The 19,625-nt window shown below is 40.3% G+C and overlaps 2 protein-coding genes across 5 annotated transcripts; both read left to right on the top strand.

Moving 5' to 3' along the window:
* Positions 1-44: 44 nt before the first annotated feature.
* Positions 45-7,885, top strand: LOC117243913 (serpin B10-like). Of its 2 annotated transcripts, XM_033512105.1 has the most exons (8): positions 45-335; positions 1,415-1,592; positions 2,586-2,699; positions 4,292-4,426; positions 4,799-4,916; positions 5,270-5,412; positions 5,975-6,130; positions 6,978-7,885. In XM_033512105.1, the coding sequence occupies exons 2-8, from the start codon at positions 1,425-1,427 to the stop codon at positions 7,380-7,382; spliced, it is 1,239 nt and encodes a 412-aa protein (XP_033367996.1). In that variant the 5' UTR covers positions 45-335; positions 1,415-1,424; the 3' UTR covers positions 7,383-7,885. The 2 variants fall into 2 exon arrangements, with proteins under 2 accessions (XP_033367996.1, XP_033367997.1); XM_033512106.1 differs by lacking the exon at positions 1,415-1,592 and having other exon boundaries at positions 46-335.
* A 124-nt stretch (positions 7,886-8,009) lies between these two features.
* On the top strand, positions 8,010-18,059 carry LOC107200800 (heterochromatin-associated protein MENT-like). Of its 3 annotated transcripts, XM_015619752.3 has the most exons (9): positions 8,010-8,820; positions 10,096-10,145; positions 11,618-11,794; positions 12,138-12,221; positions 12,607-12,744; positions 13,283-13,400; positions 14,100-14,242; positions 15,314-15,481; positions 16,543-18,055. In XM_015619752.3, the coding sequence occupies exons 3-9, from the start codon at positions 11,627-11,629 to the stop codon at positions 16,954-16,956; spliced, it is 1,233 nt and encodes a 410-aa protein (XP_015475238.1). In that variant the 5' UTR covers positions 8,010-8,820; positions 10,096-10,145; positions 11,618-11,626; the 3' UTR covers positions 16,957-18,055. The 3 variants fall into 3 exon arrangements, with proteins under 3 accessions (XP_015475238.1, XP_033367999.1, XP_033367998.1); XM_033512108.1 differs by lacking the exon at positions 10,096-10,145; XM_033512107.1 differs by lacking the exon at positions 8,010-8,820 and having other exon boundaries at positions 9,677-10,145; positions 16,543-18,059.
* Positions 18,060-19,625: the final 1,566 nt, after the last annotated feature.

Here is a 19,625-nt window from a genome sequence, read left to right as displayed (position 1 = left end):
CTCCAAACCACAAAGGAAAGATTGTTCAAAGTAGTGTGGGTTCAAGTTGTTACTAGCCTGTTGCCACAAAAGTGTTTATAGAAATACTTAAGCAGTCACTTTTGTAAAATTCTTGTATGGTATCATTCTTACCATCACTTCACATCCTACTCTGAGGTGATTCAGTTCTTCCACAGGGATGTGGCCTATAGGGCATATTACATTGCAGAGTCATGACTCATAAGAACCTTTGCAGAACCGGCCAGGCGCACTATAAATTCATCCTACCCTTCATGTGAACTGCAGAAACCTTGGAGACACCCAGAGCAGCAGTGTTCCTCCCTGCACAAAACAAGGTACTGTAATGATTTCTAGATACTATTTCTTTCACTTGTTCTTGGCTGATGTTTCTTTGTTGACAAATGTGTAGGAAAAAAGCAGGTATCTGAACTGGAAACAACTAATGCTTGGGAAAGTAATTAAGATTGCACAGGCAATAGCCTAGAAGATGAAGTCTTAAAAATATACAGGAAGGGCAACTTATTGTTCAGAGTCCTATAATTTCTAGAGTTCACTGACTAGCATATATATCTCAGCACACTAAGAACCATTATTTTTGTTTAAGTAATCTTGTACTCTTTCGTGCTTAGAATTATCAGTTTAGGTCCTGGTTTGCATGCTACTAGGGTCACAAACTATCTTTTATTCTAAGGCCACCCTATACCAACCAAAATTACTCTTAGTACCTGAATAGAACCCTCAGCTAAACCTGCAAGGCAAATGACAAATAGCAGCCTTTGTGGTCTGCTGAATATAGAAAGCTTGTATTGCAGAAGAACTGGGAAGCTAGGATCTGGACTAGTGCCATAAGACAGGGTTTCAGGACATTTTTAAAAGTCAGAAAGGTAATTCAGGATGCTTAGCATGCAGTAGTTGGGGCAGTGCTTACGCAAGTATAGGAAGGAGCATTTTGTCTTGACCTAAAGAAATAGTTTGACTGCTCCTGTTACCAGAGTATTTGTTCTCTACAGAGATGAGCATCAAAAGGTTGTTGAACAAATTGAAGCATAAAATTTGTCATAAGAGACAGTTTATCGCTGGTCTCTAGCCCAGGCTTTTCTGAGTAAAGCTATCAACTGTCAGTCCAAGATGCTGTAAAAGGCAGTGCAATAAATTTCCTGGTGAACAAATATGAACCACAGCTGGAGGCTGGTTCATCCCTGAAAATGGTAGCTGTTGCCATTAGTGAAACAGGACATGCTAAACTTTATGTGACTTCATAGTTAATGTTCCTCATTCTTTATATAGGCAATTTTAGAAAGCCTTTAAATCACAAAAAATTTCAAACAGTGAAGAGGAACTTCTAAACAAATAGCAATCATAGTTAGTGGTTCATTCATCCAAAAAAATGCTTCTTTCCTGTCTTTCTGTGCAGCTTCAGGACAATGGATATATTGAATAAAGCAAACACAAGCTTTGCTCTTGACTTTTTCAAACAACAATGTCAGGAAGATGGTAATAAGAATATTTTGTTCTCTCCTTGGAGTATTTCATCTGCCCTGGCTACTGTTTATTTGGGAGCCAAAGGTAACACTGCAGATCAGATGGCAAAGGTGAGTCTGGGCTTCAAAAAGTAGCTGTCTGAAAGGGTTGATCTCTTGGAGCAATGTCTTCCATGCCAGAAATTTGCTCTGATGGAACAGAGGAAAGCCATAAAGTGTGCAGAGTTTTGAGGACTCTCTCCTATAGTTATTTCAAGTTTTACACTGTGCTAAACATAAATCCACGTCTACAAGATTAGAGAAAAACCATGCTGAGACTACAACTCTTTCTTATTTTAGAGGCAAAATTACTGACTGAAATTGCCGAGTCACACTTGTTCAAATATCATGGTGTCATCTGGGGCAGTGAGAACAGCCCCAATGCATGGTTGCCAAACACCTAATGCAGGTACCTAGCTCCTGTTGGAGGAGGGGAGCCTTGTCAGTTTGCATCTTCTAAGGCAGAAGCTGTCCCACCTGCTAAGGTGGTGATCTAACTCCTGATTTACAGGACAAAAGAGACTCAGTAGGGTATAAATGGAGTGATCTTCTATTAGGATGAAGGGAAAACAAAACAGAAGAAAAGGCACAGCTCTTTAAAAAAGTGTTCCAAGGTTGTTTGCACTCCTTTGTAGCCTGGGTAAGGTGAACATGCCCGGAGAAAGGGATTTAAGGCATGGAACTGCCTGCACAGTTTTCAGGCTTTCTGACACATAGCAGAGCTCTATTTAGACTTCTCCTTTGGTAGACTCCATCTGGGGGTAATTGGCTCTTCCCAGGCATTAACTGGTCATCCCAGGGCATAACTCAAATCAGGCAGATTCTTCAATAAAGGCCAGGTATGTAAGAGTTTCACCCTGCAGCCCTCAGCTTAGTTTGCATAAACCATTATGTAAAAATGGACATTGAGACCTAGACAAAGATTCCATATTCACTAAAGACTGGACAGAAGAATAAAATTTGAGCTTGACTGTCCTCATTACCAGTCCCCTTCACAACACCAAAAATTTCACTGAAACAGCAGATTTTCTGTTGTTGCATTAATTACTGATTTTCCCACTGCAGGTACTTCACTTTAACAAAGCTGAAGGAGCCAAAAATGTCACCACGACCGTAAGGATGCAAGTCTATTCCAGAACAGAACAAAGTCTGTCAAATCAACGTGCTTGTTTCCAGAAGGTATGTCATCCAAGCTGATGATCAAGCTGTGGTCACATCTTCTCCTGTCTGTATTTTCCTTCCACATTTGCATTTGCTTATGTTTGCCTTCCTCATATTTAGTGTACACAATTAACTGGTGCAGCATTCTGTGATACTTTCATCTAATGCAACACTTATTACATGCTTCCCCCTTTTACACAGAATTGCATAATCTAACCTCAAATTTGCAAAATGTAACACTTGATGATCAATAGATGTCTTGATCTTTTTCCTTTAGCTCTGATTGCAGATTTCTTTCTCAAACTATCACTATTCAAAAGCTAGCTCAGTTCTTACCTCAGACAGCTAATCCCAAGAAGAGCTGCTCTTCCACACATTTGATTGCAGTATCAAGACAACGAAAACAAGAACATTTACGTTTCCAGGCTACCTATTCTGATATGTTTTAGAAATTAGTCTCCATTTCAACTGAGAAGATATCATCGTAAATTTAAATGTTGAGATTTCCCAAAGTAGACCAGTTGTCTGCAATAAAACTTAGAGAAATGGGAATAATTTTATTCCTGAGATAAATCCTTGCCATACTGGCAGGCATCTTGTCACAATTTGTATATAATTTAACATAGCAGAACAATAGAGAAGAGCAAATGTAATCCCTCTGAGTCAGTAAAGGCTTTTTCCTAGTTGACCGTTCAAACATGGTGATATCAAACTCTTCTCCCTGCTCTTTCCCATCAACCTTGTTATTCAGGGGCTGAGCTGTTTCCCTGCATTTGGCCCACAAAATCCCAACTGCTGCTAGTTTTGATGAATGGATCCCCACAGCCAAATCCTATAGTGGGAAAACTTATTTTAGGGGTTATGTCAACATGTCATTTGCACAGCATGAACAGGAGAGGGATTGTTCCTCATGAGTAACACTTGTCCTAACTGTAAGAATTACAGTGCTATGGGTAGTGCTATGAGTTCTAACACTCTGGAGATTTAAGGGTCTATTCGTGCCTCTGATTCTGATATAATGATGAGATGAATACAGCACAGGTGCAGATTTTTAATTTACTAATTCATAGCTTCTTCCTTGAGCTCACTGGAGACTCTGAACCCATCTTCATTTAATCCTGCCTCTTCAGTATAGAGAATTTACTGCAATTACTGAAACATAAAAAAACCAAAACCAAACCCCCACAAAATATTTAGAGAGAGATTAAGAAATTTAGGTGCAAATCTTCCATGTAACACTTTAGACTTTCATAAGTTAAGGGAGTGATAGAGCCAAATCTCATGCATTGTTTAAGAATTACTCTCTGACTTTTGTTTTCTGGATATCCAAAGTTTCATAATATCCGTTTATAAACCCTTAAATATTTTACATTGTTCAGGCTCTTAACACTTGCATTCCAAGATACCCACAGTGTCTATACCACATTGGCAACTTCTATTACTTTAATATTATTGTTTTAATAGCTGTCCAGTTTAGAGCACCTCTTCTTTTGTAATATAGGTAACAGATCACCTGAAGAGAAGTACTTTACTTGGATTTGCATGAAGGAAAAAAACAGGATTTTGACACAACAGATGAATAATGTCCTTTTAATTTTTCTTTCTCCAAGACAGAGATTGGCAAAGCAGATAACATCCACACTGGATTTAAAGCCCTCAGCTTTGAAATCAACCAACCCACTAAAAATTACCTACTTAAAAGTGTCAACCAGTTATATGGAGAAAAATCTTTGCCTTTCAGTAAGGTAAGACTTTTAGTTGGATTTTGAAGTGTAATTTATCTTCATGCTCTACCTATGGCAACATAAGCCATGTACTTTAAAATATTTTCGCTACATTGGCAAACTACGTTATTATCTTTAATAAGAACATTTTCTATGATATTTTTCCTTAGACTTTGGACCTTAAATTTTAGTTTTCTGGGATGTATATCTAATCCCAGAACGATTTAGATGTAGTTAGATGAGAATGTTTAAATTGAGTGTTTCTACTAAAAAATACCTCGTTCCTTTGAGAAAAACACTGTGCTTGTGTCCATGTAATTTTTATCTCTGGCTGTAGTAGTACTCAAATTGGCAGGCAACAAACCTAAGTCAGGTGTCTCTCTTGCACTGCAGGAATACTTATTGTTAGCCAAGAGATATTACAGTGCAGAGCCGCAATCGGTTGACTTTGTGGGAGCAGCAGATGCAATCAGGAGAGAGATCAATTCCAGTGTTGAGAAACAGACTGAAGGTAAGTTCCAGCCTTTCCTCTCCAAATGTCATTTTGGCTTCTCTGTGCCCAAGGGGCCCATTGCAGGTGAACAATTCACCTCAGAGAGGTAATTCAGACATTTCCTAAATTACTCATCTACTGAAAAGCTCTTACTAAAATTAGTGTCCTCCATCTCAGTGTGTGAGGAATATGGCTTATCCTTTGTAAATCAAGATTACCCCAGCAATTACCTAATTGCAAATAATCTCAAACTAGATGGCTGCTGTCAGCACTTAAAACTTCCCTGGCTTATATCCCCAGAAACTGTGCCAGCACTTGGACAGAAACAGAGAAACTGCACAGATGTGTGAATGTCCCTCTGTTTTTTACAGGTAAAATCCAAAATCTGCTGCCTTCTGGATCTGTAGATTCACTCACCAGGCTAGTCCTGATAAATGCACTCTACTTCAAAGGAAACTGGGCAACAAAGTTTGAAGCTGAAGCTACCAGGCAAAGACCTTTCAGAATAAACATGGTATGGCCATATACTGCCCTATTTCCTACACTGCAGGTGGAAAAACCTGGAAAATATGGGGAGAGAGGAGGGGGAGGGAAAATCCATGTGGAGGGACAGTTACTTTATTTAAAGCATTCAGTATATTTATTTCACCACACTTTCAGCACTAAAACTGCACACACATACCAGGCCCTGAGGCACAAGTAAATTGTCAGAAGCTGACTTCAAAAAAGCTTCCATTCTCCAAAGGCAGGGATAAAAAAAGAGGTGAACAAAACTGTATAGGTTAGTTCTTTACATTTTCACTTTCAACCATTCAACCAATCAGAGTGGTATACAGTTTCCTACAATTGGTGTCATCTGAGACAGCTCAGATAGCATGCCATGCCTCCTAGTGCCTTTCCAGTGCCTTGCAGGGATCCTCTGAAGATCCTGTGTTCTGTGTCCTATCCATAAGGGTGTCTCAGACACACTGGGCAGCTTGTAGGGTAAATACAATAAACCTCCACTGTTCTACTTTAACTCAGTCTTTTTACTGTTCGGAGTAAAAATGTGTAACATTCAATTTGATTTGTTGCAGCATACAACTAAACCAGTGCCCATGATGTACCTGAGGGATAAATTTAACTTAAACTATGTAGAATCAGTTCAGGCTGATGTTCTTGAGCTTCCATACGTCAACAACGACCTCAGCATGTTTATCCTGCTACCGAGTGACATCTCTGGCTTACAAAAGGTAAAAAACCAGAGAACATAAATAATGTGAAGAAGAAAGAGTGTCATTATTTAATCACTTTATGCATGTGTGAGGTAAAAGAGCAGGCTGCAGTCATGTTTCCAGGAAGGAGGGTACTGATCAGGCGCAAGGTAAAGCAAATCCCAAATCTGGTCTAGTACTTTGAGCTTGAAGCTCTTGAAGCTCAGACTAGACATCTTAGTCTTGGGAGCCAGCACGTCTGTGGCTGCTAAAGTTGATCAGTCCTAGAAACAGGTAACCTAAACCCCATAAGATTTCCCCTTTTCCAGATGAACAAAAATGAGGATGGAAAACCAGCCCTGCTGAGATCCACTGTCTGCACCAGTTCAGACAGATATGATTTCATTCCAAGAAAAACCCACCAAACATCAGGCAGCCTATGTTAAGTTCCAGGATGCCCAGAATTAATACGTATGGACACTGCCACCTTCTGTAAAAAGCTTGATTCTGCCTCTGAATAACAAACCCTTAAGAAATTGTCATTTTAAAGTGTTGTGTGGGTGGGGGGAATGCTTTTTTCAGTAAATTCTAACATGTGGGGAAGACAGCATTGGGAACAGAAAAATAACCAGACTATTGTAGCTCTGCTACATTTCCTGAAAGTTCCATGAGAGCTAAATGGGAACATTTCAAATATTGCATTGATATACCATAGGTAAAAATTCTCCTTTAGTTAAAAAGATCTCCAAACTGCTGTTTCATTACTGTTTTTCTTGTACTCTTACAACATCTTGAAAAGTTCTCCATTTAAGAGAAGAAATAGCCCTTAGGACACAGGTTTTTGAACCTTTTTTTAATTTTCTAAATTTCTTTTTACTTACTGCAGCTAGAAAGGGAATTGACTTTTGAAAACCTGTCGGCATGGACGAATCCAGAACTAATGGAGAAAATTAACACAGAAGTTTATCTGCCCAGGTTCACGTTAGAAGAGAAATATGACCTCAAATCTACTTTGAGCAGGATGGGGATTCAAGATGCCTTCACAGAAGGTCAAGCTGATTTCACAGCAATGTCCAAGACTGGTGACCTGTTTTTGTCACAAGTTTTTCACAAGTGTTACCTGGAAGTCAATGAGGAAGGCACAGAGGCAGCAGCTGCCAGCTCGGCAACACTGGCATCACGAAGTCTTGGTGCTACTGTTCTCTTTCTGGCAGATCACCCTTTCCTCTTCTTTATCAGGCACAACAAGACCAAGACTATCCTCTTCTTGGGAAGGTTTTCTTCTCCCTAGGAACTTGATTACTAAATAGGTTATTGCAACAACAAAAATACACACCACAAGGAACATCTCAATAGCCTGTGCACTTCTTAATCTTCCTGTACTGTTGACAAATCTTTCAATGTTAGAAGAGAGTATTTATGAAAAATAACCTTAAATTTATGCCTCTGGCTCTTTTTCCTAGCCAAAGAACCCCAAAATGCTAGAACTACACCCCAAGCACCAAACTGTACAAAGAACATTACTGTGTCTTTTTGGCACTTCCTGAACTAGAACTTCCACAATTCAGAACAGAATGAGCTGAGCTCGACCAGCAATTTTAAAGTTTTGATATCAAAGAAGAAAAAAACCCCAGGAAAATCTCCTTGTTTTAGCATGCTGCTGCATCTCCATTGGTTTCAGCTCATGCTGATCCCCAAGGCAGGCTACTCACCTGCATTCTTGTCAATTTTTTACCAACTTTGCGGCCTGGCAGAACTGTCAATGAAATAAACCTGCAAAATCTTTGTTCCAGATACTGGTGCTTCTTTTTTGCTCGAAAAGGGGTTAACACATGTACCTTCTAATCTCTGTCCCACAGCAACTGGGAAATATTTAACAACACTGTAGAACTAGGAAAATAAAACACGTGTCTTACAACCTTCTCCTTTGTAAACATTCAGCCTTACGACATTATTTCCAGCCTAGCACCATACTGCTTTGCTCTCATTTTACTTTGCCATTTATTCATGGGTTTGAGACAAGATCAAATGGGAGAATCAAGTCTAATACTAATACAAGTAATACTAATGGCCATAAGTGCTTTCTGGAAGATGAACGTGAATCTCCCAGGTGATATTTTTATTATCCAGGTCATATTATCCTGTCACTGCTCTTTCTCCTAAGAGAGTGTCCTGTTCAGTCATGTGTATTTGCAGGGAATGCTCCTGACTATCTGAATTCACAACAGAGAGATAAGGAACAGGTTTCTTAATGGACTTGCACACATTAACAGCATCTTACTACAAATACATCCTCTTGAAACAGCAGGACACCCTTTTCCTGGCAGAGAAGAAGCTGCTGACTGTCCCTGAATCCTTTCTCTTTCCTTTCAAGCTCTCAGCTACTCCCAGGGTCCCTTCTGGTTCTGCTTCCCAAATGGGAAGGAACAGAAGAAAAGTGTTATGAAGTACGTGCTTTACACTATCCCTTATAGAACCCCAAGAGAAATGCCTTCTGCCTGTCTCAGTTGTGAAACATGACACTGGATCCCTGTGCATTCAGACCCAATTCTGCCACACCCTTCTTCATCTCATGGAAGAGCGGCATGTCCCCATGGATAAACCTCTTAAGCACTTCCTGGTCTGCCTTGGGAATAAAGACAGAAAAGCCCAACTTGGAAGGCTAAGAAGGAACAAAACCATGACAACATGAGCACAAACTCACTCAGGCCTTTAAAGTCAATGGAAATGTGAGTCACCTTTTCTCTCTCCTTCACTATTTTAAGCATGGTTGCAAAGATGACAGAGTTGATGTCCTTTTGGCTGTGCCATATCATTCCTGAGTGGCAGTGGCCACAGCACATAAAAAGTGAGTTGTACATTAAGGAACAATCTTTTCCCAGGGTCAACAGCAGTGCTGGAAATATTGTGAAAGTCTTGAAAGGGCTATAGCTAACCTTATCTACTCATGGACCTGCTCCAAGCTCCTGGCTTGGCTTTCTCACCACCCAACCATTCAGTTTACTTTCCTCCTATCCAGATTTCTGGAGGACTTACCATACTAAAACCAGCACTTGTTTAATTTCTGGCATTTCTTCACTGCCTTGCACAACACTGATTTCTGACATTTTTTAGAATTCTTGACCCACTGTATTCCTGTAATCAAGCTTGCAGTAAAATGCTTAGCACACAGTACAATTTCCTTCCTCTGCTGCATCTTCCCCTGCCCTCTAGGGTCTTAAGAGTTGTTGCCACTACATTCTTCTTCCATGACTGTCTCTCTTCTGGGACTTCAAAGTGACAGCTCTTGTGCCATGTTTACCACTCCTGTTTCTCTCTGTCTTTGCTTGAACCCTTCCAGTAGGGTTGTTTCAATTCTTGCCCTCCTCCTTACAGCTCAGTAACTCAAGGTTTTGCAGTGTTTGACTCAGATGATTCCCAGCCATGACTGCAATGAGATTTCTTCACCAACACAACCAGTGGGGTGTCCATCCCTTACTCTCCTTCACAGCTTTGCCTCTGTCTGTGTTCCTAGTGATCTTCAGTCTGAAGGAGGGCTCCCAGTGTCCAATTCAATCAGTAAGCTTGGTTTTATGTTGAGGTACTGCATTTGAAACTCAAGAGTCACAGAGAGGAGAATCAGACTCTCAATATCTGCTTAAATCCAGAAGCCAAAAACCAAGCATTGTGTAACTTTTCTACAAGTCAGTTATTTTAAACAACAGAGCAGTTATCTCCACAGCACCAGAAAACCCTTGGAATCAGCAACTTGCTTTGCTATCCTGTCAGTAGGCTACTGTGGTGCAACAATAGACTTCCGATTTTAATTCCATTGTCCTTTGGAAATGTCTAAACCTGTCTAAAAGTGACCAGGTCAACAAAAAAGTCAAAATTTCATAAGATCCTTTGGGGATGTGGTAGAAAGGAACTTTGGGTAGGTGGAAGCAACCTGGAGGTAGATAAAAAGGAAAGGGAGGGGCAAGCAGTACTATATTCCTTAATTTAAAAAATTGCTTAACACACAGACACAGAACCTGACTGAGGACAAGACCTAAGTGCGCTCTCTCATTAAAAGGTAATTACTTAATTATAATTTAATATATTAAATCCATATCTATACTACATATATAAATATTAATATATAAATATTAATATATAAAGAGTTATACATTATATGTTATATAATATAGAAATATAAAATAGAAATATAAATAAATAAAATGTATAATATAAGAATATATAAAATATATAAATAGATTTACATTAAATTTATAATTATTTTATTATAATAAAGGTAAATATTTGTATCAATTTAAGTGAATTTTATGATGTTTTAAAAAAGAAATCTATGCCATGTGTGACTGTATGGATAAATGATAATATATGATGATAATTATGTGTTATAATGCATTATTCTTGCCTTGTGTTTTTCTAAATGTCAAATGTTAGAGAAAATAATTCTGTAAGTCTAAGGGAAACTGCTCATTTGGGGCAGAATTATTCACAAGCAGGAAATTTTTCTTAGGGCAGAGACTGCATTACAAGTAACATCTTCATTTTGATAAAATAATTCCATACTTGATAGGAAGGAAGAGTGCTGCACATTATCAGGCCAGAGACTCGGGAGCATTCCTTAGCTGAAAACAGATTTTCCCATCCTGATGCTCTCTTGGTTGCATTCACCAAGGAAAGAAAATCACTCTGTGGTACAGACTTGGTCCTGAGGGCATACTAACTGCCAGAAAGAATGTAATTGTTTGGAAACCAAGCACTTGATAGATACCTGCAGACTTCAGAGCTTGCCCCTCAATTTGTGTTGCTCCATTCCATAGATACAAGTATTAATACCAACAACAACAACAATAATACAAGCATTTCTGGTCTCTTGAGTGGTAAATTACATGAGGCAGGTGTTACTGGGTAGCCTGGAGTACTCGTAACCTCAAGGCATCTGGCAGTTTCTGGGGAAAATAAAATTGCTGGAACATACAGAAGGGCTGGTAGGTTCACACAATGAATAAACTGCATAAGTCAAAATGGAAGCAACAGCTTTGCTGTTCATGAAATGACTGCATTCATACATTGCTGGCCAGGAAAAGCAAATGGGACTAAAAATTATGCCTAAATCCTTCCTCAGTGTCAGCTGTCAATTCTATACAGATCCAAAATCTAGTAGTGGGGAACTCAAGCATGTTGAGAACCAATGTACTAAAAATTCATAGTAGTTCCCCAGGGAACATTAGTTAAGGACAAAAAAGGAAAAGAAATACAGAGGTTACAAATCTGCACATCTTTGAAAATCAAAGGCAGAAAGAACCACAAAGAAAACTGCAGCTGCATAAAAGAGGGAAAAAATCTAAAATAAATTGGTGCTCCCAACAAGTGGCAAAAAGTATCTGTGTGGAAGATAAACATTCAACTGTGCTACTAGTTTTAGTGCTTTAAATGGAATGTCTTGCATGTGCAACATTTCTCACCAATGGGTGGTACCCTGTACAAACATTTCAACACACAAATGGTACAATTCTGTCTGTTGCCCCTTTCCAGGTTGTAAAAATGGAAGTGGTCTCCACATCAGTTGGCAAGTTTACCATTGATCTTTTCAACAAGCTAAATGAGACCAACAAGGGAAAAAATCTTTTCTTCTCCCCTTGGAGCATATCAGCTGCTCTGGCTCTGACATACCTGGGAGCAAAAGGAACTACAGCAACTGAGATGGCAGAGGTAGGTTGCTTTTGTACTAGTATCGTGGGAAGAACCATTTGGATTTGCACAAACACATTCCTATTGTTGGGAGAAACAGCTGTGGAAGTGAGTTCTGCCTTGCAGCATGCAGACAGGAGCACCGTGTTGGTGGTCTGGGAGGGGGATGGTGCTACTCATTGTTATTCCGTGGGATTTATTGTCACTACAGCTTCAGTATCCCTTTGATTAGTTACCTAAGGAGCAGATAGCACAGTGAGGTACCACAGGGAGAGAAATATGACAACCATTTGAACCCCATTTGACTTTAAATCTCACAAGGTCCTTCATGCCTATTTCTCATCTTTGGAAACTCTGCTTGCAGGTCCTTCATTTCACCCTGGGAGCAGCAGCTGAGGCTTCTTCTGTGGCCAGACCTTCTCGGGGGAGACCAAAGAGAAGAAAATTGGTATCTATTAGAACTGAAATTCCATGATAAAGAACCTCCAGAATCAAAATGTCCAGATGCAGCTTTAGGAGTCCAGTATTTGTTATCTGCACCCCTCCTTAAAGTACAAACCCCAACCATACTTCACAGCAGGTTGAAGCTCAGTTCCTTTTACTCACTCAGACTCTCAGAAGCATGAAAGGATGAGTCACTGGAAGGTTTGTTACATGGCAGTTCAGTTAATACAGTCATGAACAGAGCCCTGCAAATTGCAGTGATGGTAAACTTGGGAAAATAAAAAATAGGGAAGAGAAACCCAAATCCCTCTCCTATATACATCATTTAGCATGTTTTGAAAGCTTCATGCAAAAATGAAATTTCTGAATGTTTGGTTTCTTTTTCCAAGGATCCTGAGAACAAGAAAGCTGCAGATATCCATTCTGGCTTCAAGAAGCTCCTGACTGCCATCAACAAACCCAGGAGCACCTACTCCCTGAAAAGTGCCAATCGCATTTATGTGGAAAAAACCTTCCTATTATTGCCTGTAAGTTAAATCTCAGAGAAGAGTAAGAAAAGGTGCAAAAAATATATTTATCTGTTTAATTACTTGCCATTAATAGAACAGGGTGGAAGCTGACCTTGAATACTGCAAATAGGAGCTCTGGACTCCAGTAATAATCTTAACAGGAGAATACCAGTCTGCTCACAGAATTTAAGGATGCCATGCCCTTTGACTGTATTGTAGGAATTCCTTTACATGCAATGTGCCTTTTGTATTGGAACCCCCAATATATAGATTGTAAATGAGAAATTAAAATAAGCACATCCACAGCATGAAGAAGGCATGCAGCCTTCCTCATTTCTCCAGCTAAATCTTGGAACAAAAGATGTGAAATTTCTGTTCTTTGGTTATTTCTTAATTGTTAACCCACAGTCCAGCAGAAAGTAACAAGCAAGATCCTGCAGTCCTTTAGGTCCAAGAATCCATCAAGTATAAGAGCTAACAACTGCCTTTTGGGACTAAAAAATAGTATATTTCTCTAGTACAATACTTTTTTTCTCCCTTTTTTATTATTTTTCAGACATACATACAGCACAGTAAGAACTACTACAAAGCAGAGCCACAGAAGGTTAACTTTAGGACAGCACCAGAACAGTCAGGAAAGGAAATCAACACTTGGGTTGAAAAACAAACTGAGGGTAAGCTGGGCTCAACCCCAACATCTTTGCTCTCCCACAAAGTCAGTCTGCCATTTCCTTTGGGCAGGTGCCCTTGGTTCCCCAGGTGCTACTGCAGCAGCCAGGTCATGCCTTCCCATGTGGATGTGGGCAGTGAGCAGAGATGGGGTGGGAGGACAGAGAAAGAACAGCACACTTAAGCTGCTTCAAACAGCTGATCTGGACCTCAGTGCCTCCCTGAGGAGATTCCCATTGACTCCGCTGTGCAGTGCAGCAGCTGCTCCTCAGGCACAGCCGTGCCCTGGTGCTGCACCCAGGCACCACTGGCAGAGCACACAGAGGGGAGAGACACCTCTGCCTACCAGCACGCTCCAGGGCATGGGGGGATGCCTGCCTTGCTCCACCACCCTGCACTGGGATGAGGGGCTCCTCCTTCTACCTGGTGTAACCAGTGAGGCTTTCTGCTTCTAGCTGCTTGCCATTAAGCTGAGATATTTTTGGAAGAAGGAGTAAATCCCTGTCAGTTAGCCAGGAGAACAGGTCAGCAAATGGCTTTGGAAACTGTAAAGAAATGCACTGATTTATGTCAGGGGAGCATTTTAGGGAGCAGGGCACTGAGGCATAGATTTTTTACTAAGAAGCTGAACTGAATGAAAAACTGATCAAAATGTCCTCACTGTACTGTGATGGAATGAAACCCGACTTTTGTGCTTTCAAAAGGCAAAATCAAGAATTTGCTGGGTCCACGAGATGTGACAAACTCCACCACGCTGATCCTGATAAATGCCATTTACTTCAAGGCAGAATGGGAAGTGAAATTCAAAGCAGAAGATACAGAGCTGCAACCCTTCCGACTGAGCAAGGTAAGTTCCTCCTGCATCCTTCTTACTGTAAACAATGTGGTCACAACAGCTCTTGCTGAAATCTTCCCATTTCATAAGTCTTTTAGGTAGCTCTATGGTAACTAGACTCTAAAAGTCTGGTTGCAGCAAAATCTGTCAGTCCTCAACTCACTGAAACATTAGGATGTGCTCAGGTAAATGTTAGTGAGCTCCAGGTAATAGCTACTGTTTCCAAAATCAATACAATCATTTAATACCTTTCTGTAAAACAGTGCTAAAATTGACTAAATTGTAAAAACATGATTTTGAGAGTCCAGGCTTCATGGACGGGAACTGTATGCCATGTCATGGATGAGTACAGAGCCAGGCCTTTGTGCTGTGCAACCAGGCTGGGCACAATCACTCCTGCTCCAATACAGCTGCAACAGGATGCCCTAAACTGGTGCATGGCTGTGTGAAGCTAAAAGCAATGTTAATGTCAGGTATCCAGAAAAGATGTTAATGAATTCACCATTAAAGACAAGAACTCTGTGCAAAGTGTAACTTCTGCCTCCTGATTAGCACATACATATGGTCTGCTTCTTTGAACGAAGGGATACAGATGTTAATAGAAGTTATATACTCCTGAAAAAGTGACTGCTTCCCAGGAGCTCCTCTTATCATGAGCCCTTTTGCTCTGACACTAGTGTTATCTTCTATCAAGCAATCTGCTGATCACCTTTTATCACCAGAGAGAGACCACTGATAAGCTGCACAACACTCGTCCTCTTAAACCACAGCTGTTTAGCTGCCAGTGTTGTAAGGCCATATTCCACACCTGCTCCATACCCCTAATCCTTGCAGACATTTTTAACTCTCTTCCTCCTTGGGCATGTTTTGGGGACAAGAGAAAAATATCTCAGTTCAGCCCCCAACAAAAGCTTTGAGACAGACATCAAGATAAGCAATGTTGCCCAGTGAAGAAAAGCTTTGGAAAATGGATGTTAAATAACTGTTTTAAAAGCTTGTTATAAAATTTTCTCTCCCTGCATTGAGACATCATCACCCTTCCATTCAAGGAATGATTTCTTACTTATAATAAATACTTTCCAGAACAAGACTAAGCCTGTAAAGATGATGTATATGAGAAAAATATTTCCAGTTCTCATCATGGAAACAATGAATTTCAAAATGATTGAGCTGCCATATGTGAAACGTGAACTCAGTATGTTCATCCTCCTTCCTGATGACATCAAAGACAACACTACGGGTCTTGAACAGGTAAGAAAGCATGCTACAACCATTTTGTAAAAGTGGTTAAAAAAAGAAGGGCAGGCTGACAATAATATCTCCCTTTGTAAGGACATCATGTTGTTTGACCTCCTCCACTAGCTGAATTAATTTTCTTTAATACTTATCTAATCCCAAGAAAGTTCTTCCATGCTGAGTGCCCTTAGCTTGGTAGGAACTAAAGGCAGGCAACACTGTGCATAATCAGATGCTCAGCTCTTCAACAGCCCCCTTGCCTGACACCAATTTCACATGATATGTAAGGGTTAAATCTCCCTTCCTTGCACGTTCAGGAGAGACAGCACCACACAAGAAGTCATAGGTTCTTCCTGAGATGACACCTTTTCTCCATGGCCCGTAAGGAATCCATAAATATGGATTTATTTCCATATTGTTCTCACTCTTTTTCCGCCTCTCCCTTCCCACCATTTTTCTGCTCTATGAAAAGCTAGGATTTTGGTGAGACTGTGTTTGCTACAATAATGACATCTGATACTGTAGTTACTGTAATTCCAAGATTGTTAAATTCTTGGAGTCTACGCCATTCATTTCTTTCCCCCATTTGATCTGAGCTGAACAGTGGTGGCATAGTGCCCAGGATACAGAGGGGCAGTGAAAGACTTTGCTGAAAGCACTTTGTTTCAAAGCCATCGAGCAAATACATGCAGTAATGTTAACGCCTGTTTTTATAGAACTGGACCAAACCATATGCCACAGAGCAATTTTATTTACATCAGGACTGAATTAAAAGAGAGGAAAGAACTACCATGGGGGATGGCAGCTGTTGAATGCTCTTCCCATCTCTCTTTTGCCATGAATTGGAAAGGGTGCTACTCGAAACTTTGCAGCATTAAGACTCAAATACTTGTTGTGCACCTTGTCTCTGATCATCAGTAAAACCAATTTCTATTTCATGCTTTCACCTAAATGTTAAATTTGCTATTTAAAACGTTTAATTCATTACATATACATACATACAATAAAATTGATTAATTGTTAATTAATTGTTTTTCCCTGTAAACACCAAATTTCTTCTCTTCCTCAAATGGTAGCTGGAAAAAGAACTGACGTATGAGAAGCTGTCTGAATGGGCTGATTCCAAGAAGATGACCGAGACTCTCGTGGATCTGTACCTACCTAAATTCAAAATGGAAGAGAAATATGACCTCAGTGATAATCTGATCAGGATGGGAATGCGCAGTGCCTTCAGCAGCAATGCTGATTTCAGCGGAATGACTGAGAGGGATAAAGTGATGATCTCCAAAGTTTTTCACAAGTCTTTTGTTGCAGTTGATGAGAAGGGCACTGAGGCAGCTGCTGCTACTGCTGTCATTATAGAACTAACAAGTGCCTATGCTAGCCATGCTCTGAAATTTAGGGTTGACCATCCTTTCTGCTTCTTCATCAGACACAACAAGTCCAAGAGCATCCTTTTTTTTGGTAGATTCTGCTCTCCTCTAGAATGAATTATTGCTTGTTCTCAGACAGCCACCAAGGTTCACTGTTCAATGGAAAAATGTGAACTGCAGTGCTAAAATCTCAGCCTTAAGCCATGAAGCCACCTATACTGAAAGTGCCTGTTCTTTTTCTTTCACTCAGCCCCCCGCAAAGAAGGCAGCACCCAGAAACTATTGTGAGCCATCAAAGAACAGCCCTCTACTGCTTCCTTCTATTGTCCTAATGAGACAGTCCTAAACAGAAAAGAAAGAGTCGATTTTTGCTCCCTTTTATCAAATATGCTCTTCTGGCTTTATTGCATAAAAGTAAGGCGGAGTCATAAAAACTCTCTGCACACAGGCCATAATCTCTCCCTATGTCAAATGCTGACTTCAAGGGAAATGCAGTTCATTCTCGTGACTCTCACAGAGAGTCAAGAAAAAACATAGGAAAGAAAAGAAAACAAACTTGTAGAAATCTGTATGCTCTCCTTTGCTTTCTTTTCCTCACTGGGAAACCTGCATTTGTACTACAATGCTATTTCATAACCTTATTTTCAAATTTCAGTGTCTGTTGGAAAATAATAAAATTTAATACAAATTCAGAATAATCTCAGAATGCCCCCTAACATCCCTTGTCTCACCACATGTATATAGGCACATCATATTCATTCTCTCCTGCTCTTTCAGCTTTCTGAAAAAGTGAGGCTGTGAGGGAAAGTTTTCCATCTCTTAATATTAAATTGCTAACTTCTAATCATGCTGCATTTTTTCCTCATTTTTTCTAAATTTTGAATTTTAAGGTTGCTGAGATTTCCAACCAGCAAAAATGCTAAGAAAACTATTAGCAACATGCCTTCTTGACACCTTTTATTGATATGTAATCTAAACCTGTTAGAATTTAAATTTGCTTCCTTTTTTTAATTTTACGTATTTATACCTATTTCCAGGTTAATACCTGCAAAGCTTCCTTGCCACTTGTAATATTGACCAATGTTTGATTTGTACCTTTTGAGTTCATCTCAGCAAAGACATTCGTGGTATTGACAGAAACATAAGTGAAATTTTGTTTGATGCTTTACTTATTAATTTACCATGTGCTGCATTTAATAAAATAAATAAATTTGAAGTTGTGTTTGTGTTATTCAAGACACTGAGTTAAGTTACTTGGTTCTCTTGTAGCATCCTGCAATCTGCCCAGCTGGAGCACGTTTCTATTCTTGTCATTCCAAATTAAACCACCACACCATCCCAACTGACAAAGGTGAGAACACACTGGTGTTTTATTTTCACTAGGTTTCAAGTAGGCCTCCAAACACTGTTATTCTGAATGTCATCCTAGGTATTTACAAACATACCTTGCACAACACACTGGAGATAAGAAGTCTGACCAGAGGCTATGTCCCAGAACAGCACATTCCAAATACCACTTTTGACTGAGTTCAAGAGTAAACAAGCAATGTGAAAAAAGTGAACCTTTCACATATCCCTCTTGCTCATGTGCAATAATGAACAAGCCATGCTGTAATGGCAGCATCAGTTTCCTCTGACAGCCTGGGAGGGCAGCAGTTATGCTGTCCCTGTGGTCATAAGCAATAGCATAAAGTTTTGCAGCCATTGTTGTAATCCAACTATGTGTCAGAGAACATCACGTAAGACAACAGGATCTGAATGCAGGAGGGAGACACCATAAAAGCATTTACTCTCAACAAAATTCCACCTATAATCACAACTTGCTCCACCTCCCCAGAAGGTATTCTGTTTGGAACTACATCTCTTTTCAACAAAGTATATCCGCATCTTCTTTTCTGCACAAAGTTCTGCTTCTAAAATCAATGCCCTCCCTTGCCCGTAAGCCACAGCTCAGGATTTAGTTGTCTGCCTCTCAGGACCTACCTCAGCACAGCCCAGATGTGTGCTATTGACTCGACTTTATTGAGAAGTTTGTTCTTTAGGTGTGGAAGAGCATGTAAGTGAAGGCTGTGAAAAATAAGAAGAGTGAAAACAGAACCTCTGAGGCCCTCTGAGGAGCTACAGAACAGTGACTGCCAGCTTGCGAGAGGTGCATAGAGTCAAACGGGCTGAGTTGGATACCAAGCCACTCCCAGTCTCAGCTTTCCTTGAAAAGGCAAATTAGAGGAAGAATATTCCTTGAAGAGTACACATTCCAGTGTAAGACTTGGAATACAAGTGAAAAGGGTGAAAGAGAAGAAAAGGAGCCTGTCCAGGGGGGTGACCCTCTGCAGAGCTCCTCTACTGCAAGCAACACTGGAGCTGCTTCATTTGTGCTTCCCTGCATTACTGTCATGGCAACCAGCATCTGGCTCTCAGGTCCCACTAACCCTTCCAGAAAAAGAGAATTGTCAGGGTAGAAGTGGCCATTTGAGATCATCTGGTCCCACCCACTATGCAAACAGGCTAAGCTGATGCTGGCTGCACAGGGCAATATTCAGTTGGATTTTGAATACCTCTCTCCACCTGTCTCCTGTATGGAGGATCCACAAGCTGTCTTAGCAACCCATGCCAGTGTTTGACTATCCTCATAAGTGACCATCTTCACCCTCTGAATTTCAAGTTTTCAGCCTGTGCTCATTGCCCCTTGTCATCTGTTGTGGTTTGACACTGGCCAAACTCCAGGCACCCACAAAAGCTGCTCACTCACGCTCCCCTGCCACAGCTGGGCAGAGAACGGAAAAAAA

Source organism: Parus major, chromosome 2 (assembly GCF_001522545.3).
Source record: "Parus major isolate Abel chromosome 2, Parus_major1.1, whole genome shotgun sequence".
NCBI classification, from domain to species: Eukaryota; Metazoa; Chordata; class Aves; order Passeriformes; family Paridae; genus Parus; species Parus major.
Note: the sequence above shows the minus strand (reverse complement) of the source record. Positions and strands in the feature narration are given on the sequence as shown.